The sequence below is a fragment of the Diplotaxodon limnothrissa genome, linkage group LG7 (genome assembly GCF_057381915.1).
Source record: "Diplotaxodon limnothrissa isolate DT_005_m linkage group LG7, D_limnothrissa_male_GT1.1, whole genome shotgun sequence".
Classification (NCBI taxonomy): domain Eukaryota; kingdom Metazoa; phylum Chordata; class Actinopteri; order Cichliformes; family Cichlidae; genus Diplotaxodon; species Diplotaxodon limnothrissa.
This window is the reverse complement of record NC_140602.1, coordinates 56,862,530-56,884,226: the sequence shown is the minus strand read 5'-3', so window position 1 is coordinate 56,884,226 and position 21,697 is coordinate 56,862,530. Positions and strand designations below refer to the sequence as shown.

At 38.2% G+C, this 21,697-nt stretch overlaps 4 protein-coding genes across 4 annotated transcripts; all 4 read left to right on the top strand.

The window, feature by feature from the left end:
• Window positions 1-1,140: 1,140 nt before the first annotated feature.
• On the top strand, window positions 1,141-2,397 carry LOC146629318 (general transcription factor II-I repeat domain-containing protein 2A-like). The gene has a single exon (XM_085357127.1). It carries the CDS (start codon window positions 1,141-1,143, stop codon window positions 2,395-2,397), a length of 1,257 nt encoding a protein of 418 aa, XP_085213253.1.
• Window positions 2,398-4,606: 2,209 nt separating this feature from the next.
• Window positions 4,607-7,107, top strand: LOC146629317 (proteinase-activated receptor 1-like). Its single transcript, XM_085358498.1, has 2 exons — window positions 4,607-4,673; window positions 5,963-7,107. Exons 1-2 carry the CDS (start codon window positions 4,607-4,609, stop codon window positions 7,105-7,107), a joined length of 1,212 nt encoding a protein of 403 aa, XP_085214624.1.
• Window positions 7,108-14,957: 7,850 nt separating this feature from the next.
• LOC146629316 (proteinase-activated receptor 1-like) lies at window positions 14,958-17,435 on the top strand. Its single transcript, XM_085358497.1, has 2 exons — window positions 14,958-15,027; window positions 16,405-17,435. Exons 1-2 carry the CDS (start codon window positions 14,958-14,960, stop codon window positions 17,433-17,435), a joined length of 1,101 nt encoding a protein of 366 aa, XP_085214623.1.
• A 1,955-nt stretch (window positions 17,436-19,390) lies between these two features.
• On the top strand, window positions 19,391-20,885 carry LOC146629315 (proteinase-activated receptor 2-like). The gene is made up of 2 exons (XM_085358496.1): window positions 19,391-19,466; window positions 19,828-20,885. Exons 1-2 carry the CDS (start codon window positions 19,391-19,393, stop codon window positions 20,883-20,885), a joined length of 1,134 nt encoding a protein of 377 aa, XP_085214622.1.
• Window positions 20,886-21,697: the final 812 nt, after the last annotated feature.

Below are 21,697 nucleotides of genomic sequence, written 5' to 3'. Positions count from 1 at the left end.
CAATACAGCTTTGAATGTGGCCAATTATCAATCTACTACCAATCAATAACAAAATGATAGCTTTTATTTTATGCATGCTTTGGTCAAACACTTACCCAGAGGATCTTCAATCCCAGAAAATTCCTTCTCATTTAATAATGTCTGTCATTCTTCCATGCCCTGGTAACTGGTAGCTGTATTATTTTGAAATATACATACAACCAGCCAAACCACACCTTGGTCACACCAACCCTGTTCCCATCCGAGGATGTCCAACGCCATCCTAGTCTGGACTGTCAGAGGTGGCTTTAACACCAACTTTTCCGACACTCCTGTTTATTGCATTCCCTGGTCAGATTAGCCAACCTTTGCACACTAGTATAAACATAATCAACATGGTCAACATTATATTGAGTGTTATTTCAAAATATTATAGATTCAAACCCTCCAAATCTAGATGAGCTCCACTCTGTCTCTAAATTTTGGAGAAATTTTATGTTTGGTGTCGAATTTTAAGAATTTGACCATAAGTGAAATTCATGGTGTTATCACCCCCATCAGGGCTTACCTTTCCCACTTTTGGTGATATTCCTCCCTCGAATATTTGCAATTACCCTCCTTAGGCGTGGTGTTATGGTCAAGCGGGTGCTATAGGAAACAAAAAGCTCAGGACAGAACAGTTATCAGTCATGTGCTTCATACAGAAGTTGCATATTTTATGATTTCATATTGATCCTCTGAGTGTAATGATACATTTTAATTTTAATTTATCAAAACTAAACACAATAGGTTTTTCTTTCTTTACTTTGCTCTTGTTCTTTTGCAGTACCACATCCTATCACATGCCCCTGTCGGTTATATTCTACTTTTTTAAATTATTGACTATTTCATAGGGGTGGGGGAAAAAATCGATACTGTGTAGTATCGTGATATTTTGTTTGCTAATAATGTATTGATACAGGGACAGCAGAAATCGATATTTTGTTACAAATAATTTTTTCGTGGACTGGAACATGCTCTGACTTCAGAGCATGTTGATCAGCTCCTTTTTCTGAGCAAGAATCCTGACATTCCTTCACTGTCCAAATGTGTTTAACTTTTTTTTTGGCAGCAATAAACATGACAGTTTACTTATTTTAATTTAAGACATATTTTATTTTAATGGATGAAAGCAATGATGTCAAAGACACTGCTCAGCTCCTCATTTTTATCCGAGGAATCAACAAAACCTTTGAAATAACGGAGGAGTTTTTGACAATGGAGTCTCTGAAAGGACAAACACGGGGTGAGGACTTGTTTGAACGAGTGTCTGCTGCCATCGAAAACATGAAGCTTCCCTGGAGTAAGCTTGTTAACGTCACCACAGATGGATCTCCAAATTTAACGGGAAAAAACGTTGGCCTGCTGAGGAGAATCCAGAATAAAGTGAAAGATGAAAACCCTGACCAGGATGTGATTTTCCTCGACTGCATCCTCCACCAGGAATCTCTATGTAAATCGGTGTTACAGCTGAATCATGTTGTGAATCCTGTGGTGAAACTTGTCAACTTCATACGCGCACGGGGACTTCAGCACCGTCAGTTCATTGCGTTCCTGGATCACCAGGACCTGCTTTATCACTCCTGTGTCCGCTGGTTGAGTTTGGGCAAAGTGTTTCAACGAGTGTGGGAGCTCAAAGAGGAGATTGGCGTGTTTTTGGAGCGGCAGGGGAAGACTGATGAATTTCCTGAGCTGAGCAACAAGAGCTGGATGTGTAACTTCGCGTTTGCTACGGATGTATTTTCACACTTGAATGAGCTCAATGTGAAACTGCAGGGGAAGGACCAGTTTGTGCATGACATGCACACAAACGTGAAAGCCTTCAAATTAAAGCTGGCTTTATTCTCCAGGCAGATTTTGAACAAGTCATTCACTCATTTTCCTACACTAGCCACGCTGAAAGAGGCCGGAGCAAAAGTAAAGAAATACAGTGAGTCACTGGATGCACTGCACAGAGAATTCTGCCGTCGGTTTTTGGATTTCGATAAAATTGACAAGTCACTTCAATTGGTGGCCTTTCCTCTGTCACAAGACCCCGAAACAGCTCCAGAGGAGCTTCAGCTCGAACTCATCGACCTTCAGTCCGACCCTGCCTTAAAAGGGAAATTCAGCTCTCTGAAACTAAATGACTTCTATGCTTCACTCAATGATGCCGCGTTTCCAAATCTAAGGCGAAAAGCGCAGATGATGTTGGCTTTGTTCGGCTCTACCTTCGTGTGTGAACAGACATTCAGCGTCATGAACATCAACAAAGCCAGCCACAGATCCAAGTTAACAGACCTACACCTCAGATCAATCCTGAGAATCGCCACAACAAAACTAACTCCAGACTTTGATGCGCTGGTTAAAAAAGGAGACCAACAACACTGTTCCCATTAAAATGTGTGTCTCTCCGTGATGCGCACGTTGTTAAAATGAACAGTGCGCGCAGATCAAATATAACGCTTCACAGACTGACTTGCTGACACTGTTTCGTCCTTGCACTGGTCGTTGTTGACTTTTGGCACCGGGGAAACAAATTGAATAAAAGGAACAGGACAAGTACATCTGCATCTCCTACCGTTTTTGAAAAAAAAAAAAAAAAAAAAAGAGTTAGGAGGAGAGTGATGTGATATCCTGAAGGATAACAGAACTTTCAGTGCTTTAAAATAAAATGTTCATTTATTTGATTTTCAGTGTTTAAAGGCTCATTTCGAAGTCAGAGATTTTATTGTAATGCTTTTCTTCATTTTCATTGGAAATTAAAGCACATGTTTTCTCCATATCCCAAGATGTGTATTTTTCCCCCAATGAGGTGATGTTTTCAAAGCATGCCATCTATCTACTCCTGTTCCGGCCCCTTTGTCAAATGTTAGAACTCAATGTGGCCCACGAATCAAAAAGTTTGCCCACCCCTGCAATAAACTCACCAAGTGCTTTGGTGATTGTGGAGACTGCATCCACTAAAATTGCACTACTGCTGAAAGACCACCAAAATGGCTCTTCTAATGTTTTCAGTTAAGTTACCAGAAATGCTCGTAGGAAATAACTGAAGCAACATATGGCGGTTAGAAGTAACCGTTAGGGGACCACAGTCACACATCCTCGCCACTACAGGCACGGTTTTCACAAAGCTTTTATTTTGGTATTTCCTCTGACCAGCAGGATAAATGTGCATATTAGCTAAACATTTAGACGTAGAGCTGGGCGATATAAGATTTTTTCATATCACGATATGTTTTTTTTTTTTCATTTCAGGCGATAACGATATATATCACGATATAAGCCAAATAACTATATTTGTAAGATTTAAATGTGCCGTTGCTCACAAGTAAAATGTGAAATAATCAGCAGCTTGTTTTTATTTAAATATTTATTTCCCATAATAAGTTCAACAGGGTAGATGTACTTAAGGAACATGAGACTTTTTCAGATAAATAATGGCAAATATTGCAAACTACACAAAAGGCAGCCGCTAAAGCGTTTCAAAATAGAACAAACAAAACAGACTACTAAATTGTCAATTCCACTTAGAAACAAAATATTAATTCTAAAAATAAATCTTAGCTTGTTTTACAGAAGAACAGACAAAATTGACTAACTTTTGTCAATATCAAATAAACTGAGAACTCAAAGGAAATTCTCAATCTCTCCTTGTTGTATAGCTTAGCTTTTCAAACAGTTTTAACAGTTACTTTAGTCTGACAAAAGCCGAATGACGAATTAGCGCTTCCAGTCAGAGATTGAGCATGCACCGCTTTATTGTATTTCCAGACTTGCTTTCGGCACAATTTACAGTGCGCGCTACTCTGTTTGACTTGAAATAGCAGAAATACCTTCACACTACGGAACTTCTATGGCTCTTCCGTTCAACAATCTCTCCGGCATTGGAGCCATCATCTGTTTTCTCTTCGGTAACCTTCGGTCACACTCTCGGTTGATTTTTCTCTAATCGGCACACTCATTTCCTCCATTACCCGGGCGGCACGGCGGCGGGCTGCTTCCCAAAACAAATACACATGTGCGGCTTGGCACTTGTGCTGTATGTAACAAGTCACGTGACGTGCCGCTGCGGCTGTGATTGGTTCGGCTCTGCACTACTTAATTTGGATTGGCTGTTCTTTTTATTCTTTTTTTTTTAAGAGAACAAGAGCGGTGAGGCCTATCGCAATAGTTAAATTTTTCTATCGAGAAAAAGTTATTTCGCAATACATATCGTTATCGTTCTATCGCCCAGCTCTATTTAGACGTAACATTTAGATTTTAATATAAAAAGTTACAAATATTGTTGTAAATGTTGTAAAAATTGACTCAAAAAAACGTGTTTTTCTCCAATGAATGCATCGGAAGGCAACTTGGGGTTAGTATATTGCCTAAGGATATTTTGCCGCCCCATGTAGAACTGAGAAGCAATTTATCCAACATCCAGGAATTTTCCTTTCCCTGTGTAAGAGTTCCAAGGAAACCTGGAATCATGCCAGGCAGAAAGCCAGCAAATACAAACAAGTACATTAAGGGCATGTTCTTGTTCTTCTTGTTCTCTAAAACAGACATTTAAGACACTGTTGAATTAAAGGATGCCAAAAAGGAAAGAAAGAGAGAAGCAAACATGGCTTTAACACAGTTGTTGTTACTTCTGTTTTGTTTCTGCTGTATTTCTGCCGCGAACACTTCAGGTAAGTTTGAAAATACTGTGATGTCTTGAATTGGTTGGTCTCTACTCATAAAATCCAAATAAATTACTTATTGTTATCTGTGTTAGAACAAATACAAGACTAATTCAAAAAATGTTTTGGTGAATGCAATAATTTTCAATAGAAATCCTGACATAAAAAAGTGTACTATTTCAAGAACAATGTTAGATTTTAAAATGGACAAAACTGTTTTGTGGTGAGACGATTCAAGCTTTCAAAATCTTTTTTAAAAAGAACAAAATACTGCATTCTCCAGACAAGAGTTATATTTTTATATTTTCTAATGATTTTTTTAAAGATTTCCCGTTTTGTTTAGTGTCAGTTAGTGTCGAGAGGGGGATTATTTTTGTTTTAGTTTCAATTTTTTATGTTAAGTTTTAGTTCATTTTGAATGGCTTTCGGTGTTTGTTATAGTTTTTTAAATTATAATTATTGGATGGAGGGCATATGTCAGAAAGCAAAGATGTTTCATCCATATTTTACCTTAGTTTTAGTTTTATTTTAGTTTCCAACTTCACATAATTGTTCAAATTTGTAGTTTTTATTTCATCTTAATTATTTAAAATGCTTTTTTTTCACATCCATGTTTAGTTTTAGTTTATCTTTAGTTAACTATAATGACCTTGGTACAGACTAAAAAGGAAAGCAAACATCAGGCATGTTATCAGCCCTTAGTTCAAAAGCCTGCATGTATAGTCTTGCACTGATGGCTATGGCACTGGCAGCTTGCACATCTGAAGAGGAACATTAGTGTTGAAAGGTATACACAAATTTTACATCAGATTATATTCACCATGTTCAGAAATTGAAACTGTGATATGCATTTCCTTTTAAAATATATTTGAGATAATGTTCTTGGGTCTGTCAAATTTGTGCACACGTAAAGGTCAGACTGAGTTGTTGTGACCAAACAGCAGCATCCGAAGACTAGCCTCATCAATGTTATTTTGGATGGATGGATGGATGGATAAGCTTTATTTGTTGGTTGCAGTTGCTTGCAACTGAGATGAGAGACCTTTAATTGGCAAACCATCCCAGTCGCTGAGCTTTGTGCAAGTTTTAGGGCAAAACTAGACAAGAGAAGACTTTGGATGTGTTTTAATTCTTTTGTTTAAAAAGTAAATTCAGCGGACAAACAGATTTAAAACTGCGTCTGTTTCTGATTTGTAAACTCTAAGAAAATGTTACCATCATAGTTTTATATCCAGCAAATAACCTTTGATTTCTGTTTTTTAGAATTCACTGACAAGTCTATTTTGTTTTTAAAACAGGAGCGCATGGAGCATCTGGAGCAGTTTTTAACTATGATAATAATAATTCACCACATAATTCATCAAATAAAACATCTTTTGGACTTTCAGAAGAGGCACTGAAGTTTCTAACTGGCACTGTGTCCATCATCCTTTTACCTTTCTTCTACACGCTGGTCTGCTCCATCAGTGTGCCAATTAACTTCTGTGCCGTGATTGTCTTTGCTTGGGGGATCCGTCCCAAGAAGCCAGCTGCAATCTATATGGTGAACCTGGCCTTAGCTGATCTGCTCTTTGCACTGATGCTCCCCTTCAAGATCTCCTACCACTTTGAAGGCAACAACTGGAAATTTGGCCCGTCGATGTGCAGCGTGGTCACTGCTGCCTTTTACTGGAACATGTATTGTTCTGTTCTTCTCATAGCTTGCATCAGTGTGGACCGTCTACTTGCTGTAGCTTACCCTATAGCATCTCTTACTTGGAGGAGCCCACAGGCTGCAGTCATAGCCTGCATAATCATGTGGATGCTATCCTTCGCTGGCTCGATTCCCCTTTTTACCATCCACCAGACATTTTACGTCAGTGAGTTGAACATCACCACCTGCCATGATGTCCACTCTACAGATAAGATCGCCTGGTTAAAGACATACTTCCTCACCATCTGCTGTGTCCTCTTCTTCCTGCCTCTGCTCATCACAGTGGTGTCCTACGCTCAGATAATCTGGTCATTGAGCAGAGTCCAACATGATGTTCCAGGAACATCACAGAGGAGAAGAAGAGCAATGGTGATGACATTGACTGTGCTGGTGATATTTTTACTGTGTTTCATGCCCACAAACTGTCTGCTGCTTGCACACTACCTGCAGTTTAACACCGAGAAGAGCCAGGAGGCACCTGATGGCTCTTACGCACTCTATCTGGTGTTTCTGTGTTTGGGAAGTCTGAACTGCCTCCTGGATCCCCTGCTCTACTACTTTGGATCCTCCCAGTGCCAGAAACGACTATCCAACATGGTCAAGTGTAAGAGCATTACACAGCGCAGAGATATCACTCAGTCAGCAACTTCTTCATGGAGATTCAGGAGGTCTGGAAAAAACATCTCCACCAGAGGGGGTTCTTTTCAATCAAGCCTCAGAAGCCAAAATAAGAAAATACTACTCCTCTGAGCTGATATTTTAAATGACTCTTAGCTGTTAAAGTTATAAAATAACATCAGTGATTTGTCATGAAATTTCAGAAGCTGTGAACATGAGCACGTAGCTAGCAGGAGCGTTTAGAGTTCTGGGCATATCATTCTTCATGATCAGAATGAACTGAATACCTTCCACGGCTATCTCAACAGAAACAGCTTTAAATCTTTGTTTCATAGACACACATGATCAGTCACAGATGCCAAAAGGGACACTGACACCAATCCTCAATAGGAGAACTCATGATGGTTCAGGAGCAGTCAGGCTTACCCGGGTGAGATGTGTTTTTATGTGTTCAATAAATTCTACTTGTATCTTTTAAGATGTGAATATTTATTTTTAATTATCTAGACCAGTTAGTGCAGATTAAGTAAAAAACCTTTGAACTGGTATATGTTAAAAACTGATCCAAATCTAGGACATATCGTAAAAATAAACACGATTTTTCCACTGCATATAAAAAATAAGCCTCAAACATCCTCCCTCATAGTTCCATTTGCTGATTTTGATCTGAATTATATTTATCATTATATCTACATTTATACATCGATTTTCCTTTCTTTTTTTTTCTTTGTGTCAAGCGTATGCCAGTGCTGAGGGGAAGTGGAGGTAATGATGGATAAGGTAAATCAACAGAATGTCACATTCCTGGGTCTGTTGACCCAGCGTTTAAGTTTTAGTTTATTTTGATGTTTATGTTTAAGTTAATTAAGTTAGCCAAGTTCATTTCTTTATTAGATTCCCCTTGTGTCTTCTTCCCCTGTATTTAAGTTTCCCTCAACCTTTATGTGTTTCATGTTTGCATGTCTTTGGTTGAACTTTTATATGTCTGAAATAAAGGGTTATCATCATCAACTGCAGTAATATTAATGCAGTAATATTAAAGTGCCACCATTTAGGTTGATCAGATAAATATGTGGGATCTGTACTATTCATAATAAACCGTTTCTAATCAGAAGTTTGTTTTGTTTTTTAAATTTAAATTTTAAATTTAGTCGCCACATGTGGGGTTACCTGCTGTCGTGACCCCTTGTAATCAGGAAGTAAAATATAACAGAGAAAGCAGATGTCAGAGCAATTCCTAATATCTCTATACTTCTTTTTAAGGATGATACTATATGGATCTAAACTCGCCTGTGCACATGACTTCACCAAGCCCGCTAATAAAAAAAACTGTACCAGTCTGCTTCCTGATTGTGGGATCTCTGGGATTTGTAATCCCCACTGTTGTGTGCATCATAACCTATTTCTCTTCACACACAGGATTTTCAGTTAAGAACAATCATGCTCGCTAAAGACTTCCTGGAATGCTCTTTAGAGTGCATGTTGAATTTAGGTTGTATGTTTGTTTATTTAGAGTAGAGTTGTTTTCACTAGATTAACAGTGTTCCAAAGTAACCTGGGACCAGGCCAGGCAGGAAGCCTGAAACAGCAGGTACAAACAGGTAGGTTTAGGGTGTGTTCTTCAAGGCTGGAACTGTTAGCAGACATTTCAGTTGGCTTTAAGGAAGCCAAAAAAGAAAATATAAAACTGATATATAAATAAAATTAAATTGAATTATTGTCAAACTCAACATGACTTTTTTTTTCTTACAAAGATACATTTTCTCATTTTAAACATTTGATATCTGTTCAATGTGAATAAACTATGGGTTTATGAGATTTGCAAATGATTTAATTCTAATACTATTTACATTTTACAGTGGGTCATAATTTTTATATTTTCTTTTAGAATTGTGGATATATATTTTAACAGTTATTTTTTACCCAGTGTTGTTGTTTCAGTTCCCCGTGGATGATTTTTAGCATTATGATCAATGTTTCAGGCTAAAACGTGTCAGATAAAAATGAAAAGACACCCCAGTGTTATGCCTCAAAATAACTCATCTGGCTCAGTCAACAGTATCAAACCCAGTGATACTAATTTATCAGTGACAAGATGAGATAGAAGATAGCCTTCATTAGCCCAAGACATGGGGAAGTTGTTACAACAGCAAAGTAGACAGGAATAAATAGATGCAACTTACCTAACAACAATAATATATTGCAAAAATAGAAGAAAATATACACTATACAGGGTAGAAGAAATATAATTTAAATATATGTACATAAACATTAAATGTGTTTTTGTGTATATGATAAAATGATACGGTTTACTAGTAGCAGGAAAACAGATCGTGTCACAATGCAGTGGTTGGCTGTTATTAGCTGCAGGTATTGTGTACTGCACACTAAGATATGTACAGACCACAGTCTGTGCATATGTGGTGTGTTTTCACATCTGTACATTCACTGCTCAGTGCAGCAACCTGTCACTGAAGGAACTGCTCAGTGCTGTCCGGGTGATCTGTCTGGGGGTGGGAGGTGTTCTCCAGCAGGGATGACAGTTTGACCACCATTCCCCTATAACTGGCTACCTCCACTGGGTCAAGAGGGTGTGTCCAGTCAAGTCATGTGAACACCTAGGTTCAGTGGTGTAGGTAGAGAATGTTTGTGCCTGCAGCAGACACTCCCTGTGGAGTGTCTGCTGCAGGCACAACTACTCTACTAGACACACGGTCTGGATCCTTACATACTGAGGGCGGTTGGTAAGATAGTCCAGGATCCATGTGGTGAGATGCACTCCAGCTTGTCTTTCAAATTTATGTCTGCGATAGTGTTGAAAGCACTAGAAAAAAAAACCCAAACATAATTTCGAGCTCTCAAAATGTAAAAAAAAAAAGAATTTTTCAAATATTTATATGATAGTGCAGTGTGGTAGGACTTGACTTAAGCAGCCAAAGAAGTGCAGGAGACAGATACTGTCCAGTGAGCAAGTGATTTATTCACCATTTTGTGACCAATATTTACACAAATAAATAAAAAAACTCAACTCCATAATTAACTCAGTTCAAATAAACATAACTGAACTTAAATCGACGGAAATTAAGGTCAAACTGCACACAGCTACACTGACCTGATCCTTCCTCCCTGAACACCTGCGTTCATCTGTTTAAATAGTTCATTCACCCCTGTACTAATCGATTAAGGTAGGTAAGTCAAACTCTTCTATACTCCAACCTGTACTGCTACTCTTCCTAGCAATAAAACTCTAAGGTATAGTCAATACATATTACAACAAATCAATTTCCCTACTAACACTCTAAAATCAACTTTATTAAATTACAAGGATTCTCCCCCTTCTCCTCCTGGTCTCTTCCTGTGACCTCAGATTAACCAGTAAGCTACAGTATAAATACAGGAAGTAAAGCCTTCCTCCTTTTGTTCCTGGAACACAGGTAGGTAAGGTGAGTTTAAACAAGACGAATTAACAGTTGAACTAAATAACATGTTAACTTAACAAACTTGTCAAAAATTGATTTAAACCAAGATGTGATGTTATATAATCTGCAAAAGTGCAAAAGATAGGCAAACATCTACTATCCAGGGTTTGTTTATTGCAGACTACACATGAAATATGGTTAAATCAAAACAAGAATGTTAACTAAGAATATGGACAAGTGGTACTCTCACCCATTTTGTCACATGCAGCATCAGATACACTGAAGGCTAGCCTCACCACTGTGCGACTTTGTGCAGTCAATTGGACCTGTAAAAGCTCAGGAAGTCCTAAAAGTGAATACCGTCTCCTTCTTGCAGCCTATCCCAGCTGCCAAGTGGCAAGGTAAACCCCGGGCAAGTCACCATTCTGTTCCAGGGCAACCATTTTTAGTGTTTATAAAACAAACACAGAAATAAAAAAAGAAACACAAAGGGGCTCTAACACCAACCCAAAAACTCATAGTGGTTCAGGAGCAGTCTTGCCCAGGTTATAAGCATTACTTATGTTTTCAGTAAATTCTACTTTTATCTTTTATGATGGGAATATTTCTTCCTAGTTATCTAGACCAGTTCGTGCAGTAACAGAAGCTTTTTATGTTTTTTTTTCTCACAAGTCTATTATGCTGCATGTGTCAGTTTTCCTTCAGAATGCATGTTGAATTAATCGTCTGTTTGTTTATTTACAATATTGGTTTTCACTGTTCCAAGAAAACCTGGAACCAGGCCATCCAGGAAGATATTACTAAATCAACAGGTACAGCAGGTAGGTTTAGGGTCTGTTTTCTCAAGGTTGTCAACAGGCATTTCACACACTGTTGGTTTTAAGGAAAACAAGAAGGAAAAGTTTAAGGGAAGGGTTTGTAGATTTAAGCACAATAAGGCCAAACCATGTGCTGTAGCTGTACTATAGGGACATGTGTATTTATGCATTATTAAGACATCATTTGTCCAACATCCAAGTTTCACCTGTGAACGGGTTTTTATAATTATATAGAAACTTGATTTTATATTCATTCATGGTTTTATAATTATAAATTCTTTAGGGTAAAACATGTCAGAGAGAAATTACATACAAGATGAAGTTTCAGGGTACATCAAATTTGCCAGAAAAGTCAAACTGAGATGTCTTGGATAGCAAAGCATCAAATAAACAGGAGGCTAGACTCGTAACAAGTCACTTGTTGAGTTTTGTATGATTAGATGGACAAAATAAAATAGGAAAAAAAGTAGGTTTGTACTTTTTCAAATTTATTTTAGCTCTCATATAAACTATTTTCTGCAGTTTATTTGTTCTGATTTTCAGAATACACAGTAAAAAAAAAACTTCAGCTCTGCTGAGAATCCACAGGTGGGGGTGGTACTTTATTTTGATGGGACAGACTGAGAGACAGACTGGCATCATACCATACTGTCTACTCTTTAAATTTTTCAAATAGGCTTGCTACTTCTGGTTTAAGAAATTTGACAGGAGTTATTATTTCACATCGCATGCCAAACATTAGACTGATTTTTAGTCTGAACAGTAACACATGAAAGACAATCTTAATGGTGTATCAGTTGCCTGGGCTTATCGCATACAGAGAGGCAAAAGCATGCATAATTTATAGCATCATCATAGCGTTGTATTGTTTTGTTTTTATTTTGGGTTTGTTCGGCACAGCAACGTAATGAGTGGAGATGTCTTTAGGCTGTGGTCACTGTACTTCAGCATCTAGCTAAAGGGAGTAACTTTAAGTGTCAGGTCATTTCAAATGCTGCACTCAGTGTCCAAACTAAGTTACCTTCTTTTCTGTTTAAACCGTTGAAAAACATGAACTGTAACAGTAAATATGTCTTCTTAACTCACATACGAAAGGGAGATGAATGAACACACTGGCACGCAGCTCACACTCAGCTAATAACCAGTCAATACAGAATCAACCAAGGCAAAAGTGTTACTACTCATTTCTCTTTACATTCCCATTGCATGTAACACAGTCAAAACAACATTTAAAACAACAATGAAGGTATGATATGAGACAAATTTCTCATCTACCACACATACCAACTTTGTACCATCTATAATAACGACAGCATGAACTGTCCACTGACAATTTAGGGGCTGTAATTTACTAATATAATTGTATTAAATTAACTTATACAAGGTTCAGTTATCTTTGCACACAAAAAAGCTGGTCGAAATGTCCTCAAAAGAGCCACTTTTTACTTTACTTACTTTGAGTACATTTCATAGACTACATTTCCACTTTTACTTGAGCAAAGAAGTTGAATCAGTACTTCAACTTTTATCAGAGTACATTTTAACATAAGTATTTAGACCTCAGAATGTCTGTACTTTTTAATTTTAGAACTTGGAAATACAAACCAGCAGACACGGACACCAGAGGCAACTTAGAGTGATGCTCATTGTGGTTCAGAAGCAGTCATTCCCCACTTTTATTTTTGATGATCTGCATATTTATTTAGAAGTATCTAGCTCAGTTAGTGCAGTTCCAGGTTACCCACTGACCCTAAAGACAGAGCTGACCCAATTCATGCCTCCCCTAAATGACAGATGCTTTTGGTTGCTGCATGTGAAGTGAAGTAAAAACCTTTGCATTGAGGGCGTTAATACTGTAGTAGATCCAAATGTAGAACATATCATAAACAAAACATGCACTCTCTGTGTAAAAGTATGTAGTAAAGTTTTAGACATCACATTCATTTAAAAGAAACGATATGAATAAATGTTTTTCAGTTACAGGATTCGAAAACATTCATTTGTTACTGTGTTTTAAACAAGGAAGGACTGAGAAGCAGTGACACATCTTTCCTGATAAGTTTTTGTATATTGCCCTCTGCTGGTGGCAACCTTGCATTAATATTAAAGCTGTATTTAATTCATTTTTAAGAATAACGTCATATTTCTCTGCTGTCATCCGTGGCTCATCGTCCTTTTTTCTTTTTCTTGTCTTTTATTTTGGCATTGGAGGTAGTAAAAGGAAGGTGAATCGGAAGGGTTTTATTTGGAAATCTCCTCCCTAAAATTCAAGATTCTTTATTTGTCACATGCATAGTTATACCAGTACAACATGCAGTGAAATGTATCCTCACACGCTCCTCGACTGTGCATGACTGTGTTGATAGTCTGGATTTTTTTACTGTTGAGGAAATACAGGTTTACCTTAAATAAACAGTTTTATGATATTATCATTAATATGAGAAATAAAGGTACTGAGAGAATTTTCGTCTGGATCATCACTGTTCAGATTGTCCCTCAGATCTACATGGCTTCTCAGAAAGAAAGATTCAGACAAAAGGAACCAGTTTCACTATCAGGATCAGTGCAGCAATCAGCCATCAACAGCAACGCTACCTCAACTTTAAATAGGAGCAAGGAGATGACATGATTGCAAACAGGTGAACTTTGCTCCTCCAGATGTGCAAAATTAAAGGGCAGAAACTCAGAATTAGAATGTCTTTATTGTCATTGTCACAGGTACAACGAAATTAAAAATGGTTCCCGATCAGTGCATCATCCCTAACAATATCAAAATATAAATAAAACAATAAAATTCAATAAAATCAAAAAATAAAATATATAAAATACTTAAAGTGCTAATAAGAATAGTATCAGCAAACATTCACATACATTCCCACATACATACTTCAGTCAGCGAATAGATTAATACGAGTGGCGTGATGGAGATTTTATTGTAGCAGTATTCAGACGTGTTATTGCAGTTGGATAAAAGCTGTTTGAGTTTACAGCAAACGCTGCAGTCCCCTGCAGGAGAGAGAGAGAGAGAGCAACAAAGAAGAGGGACAAATGGAAAGGACAAGTCAGCACAGGAGGATTTGGAAACCATACGAGATTTAATTTCTTTACACAACAGTCACTTAATTTCCCTGAATGGTATTGCCTAAAGTCACCTGCCAGGAAACTTACCTGTGCAGGCCCACAGTGCGTAGAAGTAGTAAATTGTGAGGCCGTTGGCAGCGCAAACGCATATTGATCACATTTTTCACATTTCACATTTTGTAAAAATGGGATTAGATCATCTGTCCTTGCTTTCATAACCTAAAATATGGCAAAGACAATGCTTAATTTATTTAATTTAAGAAGTGAGATCACAAATAAACATTTATTAAAAAATAAACATGAACAAATGATAAATAAAGTGAAGAAAGTAATGCCAAATTTACTGAGACTGAAAATAAGAGTTTCACGTTAGTTTGAATAAAATAAAAGCACTATTTTTTGCCACTGACAGCATGATAAGATACATACATGAGTGTGGAAAATGTTCTTCAGTATGTGTTCTTAATGTATCTGGCTACCGATAATTTTTTCCCACTGAGTAAATGGAGCTCCGAAGAAACCTGAACCAGATCACACAGGCAGATATGACGCAAACAGCAGGCACAAACATGTCATTTAAGGGTGTATTCATTGAAGCTGGCATTTTAAGGAGACGGAAACCTTTAAGGAAGTCAAATAATTTCCTAACAAGAGAGCTACAGACATGGCTTCACCACATTTCTTGTTGTTCCTTCTCATTAATTTCTGCTGCATTTCTGCCTCAAATACCTCAGGTAAGCTTGAAAACACTGTTTTGTCTTGAACTGTTCAGTCTCTGCCCTCTACTCATATACAGAGGGAATATTAATATATTAATAAGATTTTGTTACCTGTCATTATTAATATTTTAAACTCAGTATCCTACACAGAGTCAGTATTTTTTATTTATTTATTTATTTATTTATTTAAGATATTTATGCAATTATCTAGAGACAATCTACCTGCAACACATTTCAATCACAAAATAATACCTTAGCAGAAAAACTAAAGAAATGTGTGGTTGGTTCATTATTTCTTGATGATAACTATGCTCCTTGCCAATAAATATTATTTCTGTTGGAAAACCTCTAAACAGGGAGAACTCAAATACTAAATGCTAAGGACATAGAACACGAAACTAGGGCATAACAAAACCTGAACATGGGAACTTGGATCGTGACATGAGAAGACCAGACGACGTGACGATGAACAAAGGGAAACTCACACAATAAATAAACAGAGAGGTGAGGAGGGGTGTGGAAACACACGGGGCGAGAGAGCAAGTGGACACAGAGGGACGAGAGCCAAAGGTTAATGACACAACCCCCTGACATAAATAATGCCAAATTTGTAAGGAAAATGCATTTTTAGGTTGAGCAACAGAGTTGAGTATGTGGGTTGTACTCATGCTGATGGTGAACAGCATATGCTGCTCTTCTTTAATGTCATTTGTCGAAGTAAAAACACACATTGGCAGTTAAACAATCTATTCTTTTAACAATCTTCTTTTAACAATCCAGTACTTCAGGGTGGAATAATCATACACAGCCACAACAGCCTATTTGGGGTCGGTGCACAAAAGAGAGGAATCTCAGGATGTGCCTAATGTTTTAAAATATTAACATGAAAGTAGTCTATTCTAGCGACAGGTTTATTTTTTAAGAATTCATTCATTCAACCTCCGGAGTTTCAGTTGCCTGTAGATCACGTCTTATAACTATCATGAATGTCTAAGGCTAAAAAGTGTCAAAAAGTAATGGCTCATGTTACAAGCTAGAGTGGCGCTTCAGAATAACAGCCAAGATACTAACTTTTCAGTAAAATGTTGTCAAGGCACTGGGTCATTTAAAGTTTTGTTGATTTAAATGTTCTATTCTGATTTGTTTAATATTTTCAGCATATTTGTTTTGTGTATTCTTGGCGTATTTTCTATAGCTCTCAGTTTCTTTAGTTTAATCCCTCCTTCAGTCTTTCTTCCTTCTGTGCCATGTCGTCTGTGTTTGCTTTATTCATGTTTCTGTGTTTTACCCATTTAGTTTTTGGAGTTCCTCCTTTATTATGAGATTTAATGTTCCTTCTGCTTCCATATCTATATCTTAGATCACAGTGACAGTGTTTTTTTCTCCTTTTAGGCACTCAAAAAAATAAAACAAAGACACCAACTGAAGCAGGTTTTGCTGTCCTACCATCATCAAAAGAAAGAGTTACTTCAGAAGAGGCACTGGAGTTTCTTACTGGCCCTGTGTCCACCATCCTTTTACCTTGCTTCTACACACTGATCTGCTCCATCAGTGTGCCAATTAACATCTTTGCCATAATGGTCTTCAATTGTTGGATCCGTCCCAAGACGCCAGCTGCAATTTATATGCTGAACCTGGCCTTAGCCGATCTGCTCTTTGCACTGATGCTCCCCTTCAAGATCTCCTACCACTTTGAAGGCAACAACTGGAAATTTGGCTCGACCATGTGCCGTGTGGTCACTGCTGCCTTTTACTGGAACATGTATTGCTCTGTTCTTCTCATAGCTTGCATCAGTGTGGACCGTCTACTTGCTGTAGTTTATCCCATTGACTCTCTGGCTTGGAGAAGCTCACGGACCACAGTCATAGCCTGCATAACCATGTGGTTGTTATCCTTTGCTGGCTCTGTGCCTCTTGTTTCCTCTGATCAGACTTTTAACCTAACTAAGTTGAACATCACCACCTGCCATGATGTCCACTCCACAAATAAGATCATCTGGTTAAAGACATACTTCGTCACTCTCTGCTGCTTCCTCTTCTTAATACCTCTCCTCATCACATTGGTGTCCTACACTGGAGTCATCTGCTCGCTGAGCAGACTCCAATATGATGTTCCAGAAACATCACACAGGAAAAGAAGAGCAGTAGTGATGACTTTGACTGTGCTATTGATATTTTTACTGTGTTTCGTGCCTACAAACTGCCTGCTGCTCGCACACTACCTGCAACTTAACACAGAGAAGAGCCAGGAGGCACCTGATGGCTCTTACGCACTCTATCTGGTGTTTCTCTGTTTGGGAAGTCTGAACTGCCTCCTGGATCCCCTGCTCTACTACTTTGGATCCTCGCAGTTCCAGAAACAACTATCCAATATGTTGAAGTGTAATAATGACAATAGCACTCATTCACCGTCTTATTTATGAAGATTCAGCAAAAGACAAATGCTGAAATCCAGTCAAACAGAAAAGTCCAGAATCAAGACCTCAGTTACCAGAGCGGGTTCTTTCCAAACAAGCCTCAAAAGCCAAAAAAGGACAAGCCAAACAAGAAACTACTAGCCTGACTGACTGTCACACTTTCATTGATTCTGAACTGTTATTTTAAAGTTATAATATAACATCAGCAATTTGTCATAATTTGTCAAAGCTGCTGACATAAGAGCATGTAGCTAACAGGAAGATTTTAAATTCTCTATATTCATGATTAGAATAAACTGAATACCTTCCACTTCTTTGTGAACCGGTCATGTCAACAGAAATAGTTTTAAATCTTGGGGTCATGGCTACACATGGTCAATGAGAGATCCTTTTAAGAAACAAGAAAGAAAACACCAGGAGAGAAAATATGCATTTACATAAACAATATACATTCCATAGGACAAGAGGTGGGGTCCAACCTGTGCAAGTTGCCCATCTCTTGCAAAGCTAACATTATGAGTAATTATATCTTAGAAAATAAAGACAACGTGTGGTTCAGGAGTTGTTGGTCTTGGGCAGTTCAGAAGTATTTTTTTTCTGTGTTTAATAAACTGTACTTTAATCTTTTATTATGTGTATTGTGGTTTTTTTTCTTCTAGCTATCTAGAATTAGATGGACACAAATATAATGTCCCAGAGGTATTCTGTTGGATTTCAGTCAGGCGGCCGTGAGGTCTAGTCAATGGTATAAATTCTTTCATTCTGCAGGAACTGCCTGTATATTCTCACATTGTCTTGTACCACAAGAACCCTGCACTGTGAATCCCTCCATGGATATGCCTCCACAGAGCATCACTGACCCATTTCCAAATCTGTCATGCTGAACGATTTACAGGCAACATAACTACTCCATAGGAATCTGCTCTCATCTGTGAAAAGCACAAGGTGCAAGCGGTCGCCCTGGTATTTCTGGTATTCTATGGCAAATGCCAATCTGGCTCCATGGCACCAGGCAGTGAGCACAGTGCCCACTAGAGGACATCAGGAGCTCAGGCCTGAGACCTTTCTGATTGTTTGGTCAGATACATTCAGACCAGTGTCCTGCTGGAGGTCGTTTTGTGCATATTGGGCTGTTCATCTTTGCATAACTGAGATAATCTGATTAAAAAAATGTGTCTTCTATTTTTTTCCTTTTTATTAGGCAGAATATCTGGGATACTCATTTTTTATTTGTATTGAAATACATGCAAAACCTTGTAGAATAAACATCTACACATTGGAGATGTTTTTTTTTTAATCTGTAAGCAGCAATGTCCATGTGCCTTTCTCTCCAGCAGGTAGCGCTACATTACAGTTAAGTAACACTCTCCACAAACACTCTGCATTGTCAAGTTGCAATTAAATCCAAATCCATCTTGGCTGTCCTTCTGATGCATTTTAGGAATTCAGACATCCTTCAACAACATGTACTGAGACTGCGTTTCACATCACAGTCTGGGGCGGCAGAGGATGCATAAGCCGCACCCGCCGGTTAAATTTTCTTGTGGTTCCATTCTAGGTTTTATGGTAGTGTTTGTCTTTCGCTGACTATTGTTTAGGTCCGTAAAATCTTCAATGTAACTTTCAGTGCTTTTAGTATCATACAAAAATCGTGAAATTCTCCGCGGATTTATTTTTAAATAAATAATAACACGCCATACCCCTGAACATTGATCAGCAAAGCTGGAAAAGCACTGCCATAAAGCTTCGGCTAGAAGCGCAAGTCAAGCCCAGACAGGGCTGGCCTGAGTCTTACGCAAGGTCTCTTGTAAAGTCACCTGACATCACGCTGGTATGTAAATTAGCTGACTGTGGGCTCTGTCAGCTAGTTCGCCGGCACTAGCGGTTAAAACATGGTTTAAGGTCGCTGCCGATAGACCGCGTTCGCTATAATATTGTGTTTTAAACTAAGTTTTGCAGTCATGTCGTGGACTACAGGATCGATTCACCTGTTCCTGATTTTGTGTTTTACACAAACTTGCCTGACGATGCACCCAGGTAATATTTCAACCTGTTGATTTAGCCATTATTACCATACCGTAGTGACTGGCAAACTGTTCATTTTGAAAATAATTGGATGTTTTGATTTATTAATTTGATCTTTTTTTAAAGTGCTGAAGTCTTATGTCATTGCTTGATGTTTTAGTCTTGGATACATTCATTTGTTTGCATCAGTGTGATTGGTCAGAAACAGCTACAGTTTAATGGATGTTGTAATGCATACAGGTGACTCATAAACTAACGCAAACGGGTCAAAGTGCCCTAAGCTTAAGGAACTGGGTGTGACATTTGTTCCTATACACACCGTAAACCTGTTATTCTTCTGCTTTTCATATATTTTCATATTGTGACTTCACAGAAACCAGAGGCTTCACAGGTACAGAGAATAATGGAAGCCTGTGGATCAATCCAAATGACGAAAACGTCCTGAGCGGTCGCCTTACAACCGTCTTTCTCCCAATCATTTACATAATTGTGTTTTTGGTGGGTCTCCCCACCAATGCCTTGGCAATCTGGGTCTTCCTCTTCAGGACCAAGAAAAAGCACCCATCTTCGATCTACATGGCCAACCTGGCTCTGGCTGACCTGCTCTTTGTCATCTGGCTCCCCTTAAAAATCGCTTACCACTTCAATGGCAACAACTGGATCTACGGAGAAGGATTATGCAAAGTGCTGGTAGCATTTTTCTACGGCAACATGTACTGCTCAGTTGCCTTTATTGCATGTATAAGTGTTCAGCGTTATTGGGCTGTGGCTCACCCGCTGTCTCAGCAACAGAAGAGAAACCGTGTAGCTGTTTCTGTCTCCGTCACTATCTGGGTGGTGGTCTGGCTCATCAGCATCCCTCTCTATCTGTATAATCAAGAAGTTAAGATAGCAAGACTCGAAATCCTGACCTGCCATGATGTCACCAAGCCCTCTCAGAAGAAGATTGCAGCAGGCTACTTTCTGACAATGGGAATGCTGGGATTTGTCGTTCCCACTATTGTGTGCATCGTATCTTATGTTCTCATGCTGAAGGCTCTCAGGAACAGCATGAAGGATCCTGCCATTGCCAAGAGACGCAAAAAGGCTGTGGTCTTGATCGTCACTGTCCTTGTTATGTTTTTATTGTGCTTCACCCCGAGTAACATTATGCTGATGGTGCATTACATCCTCCTGCTTAAAGGGGCGGACAACAACTTGTATGGGTTTTACATCACGACCCTGTGCTTGGCCAGTCTCAACAGCTGTTTTGACCCTTTTGTTTACTATTTCATCTCCGAAGACTTCAGGGAGCACGTGAAGAACACATTCCTGTGTCGAAGTGAGCGGACAGCGCAGAGGATGAGGGTCTCCTTCAGCGCTTTGAAGTTCTCCAAAAAAAGCAACTCGTATACGTCAGGGTCAGGGAACACACGGAGCACGGATTGTTAGTGAATTCTTGATTTATTTTTTTTTTAAGACTTGTTTTTATCATTTTACTTCCTGGTTTGTTACAGGTGAACAAGTCAGTTTGACTTTTAATGTTACTGATTTTTAAAGTTTTGTAAAATCTTTGCTTTCATTTGTTTTTTTTGTTTTTTTCTTGTTTAATGTGTAACATTTCTTAAAGCTGCTTTAATTTAATTTATCCAGGATGTGATCAATTGCTTTAGACATTACAAACGTGTCCAAAATTGTGCCATAATTTTTATTGAGAGCAACTCTGACAGCTTGTGCTAGAGTGCTTTGCTGCCTTGCTTACATAACATTTAGCGTATATCAAAGAAGATGAAGTCAGTTTTTGTTTGTTTTTTGGTAAATCTTTTTACTATATTTAAAAGGTTCTCAATAAAAGTATCACCTCAATTAATTGTGCTTTCTCACTGCATACTTGTTAGGTGTCATCCATCAGCTCACTATTGCTAACCGAACTGGTTACATTTGTGCACAATTCTTTAAATTAATTGAAGTTCTCTGATTTCAGTGCCATTAATTTAATAAGTAAAAACAATGTTTTATAAAACTGGAAAATGTAATATAATATTAAATGATATTGCTTTTATCAGTTTTCCATTATGCTTCTGACAGTTTGTGAAACAAGTATGCAGTTGCATAAATGCCATTGCATGTGGCATTAAAAGTGTTTCTGTTACTCACTTTGTTTGGTCATCAACATTTCCTCTGACTGTATCATCAGGTAAACACTTAGAAATGTCAAGCTAGATGTTCCTTATTTTCAAAACGCAGTCAGCTGTGTGTTCCAG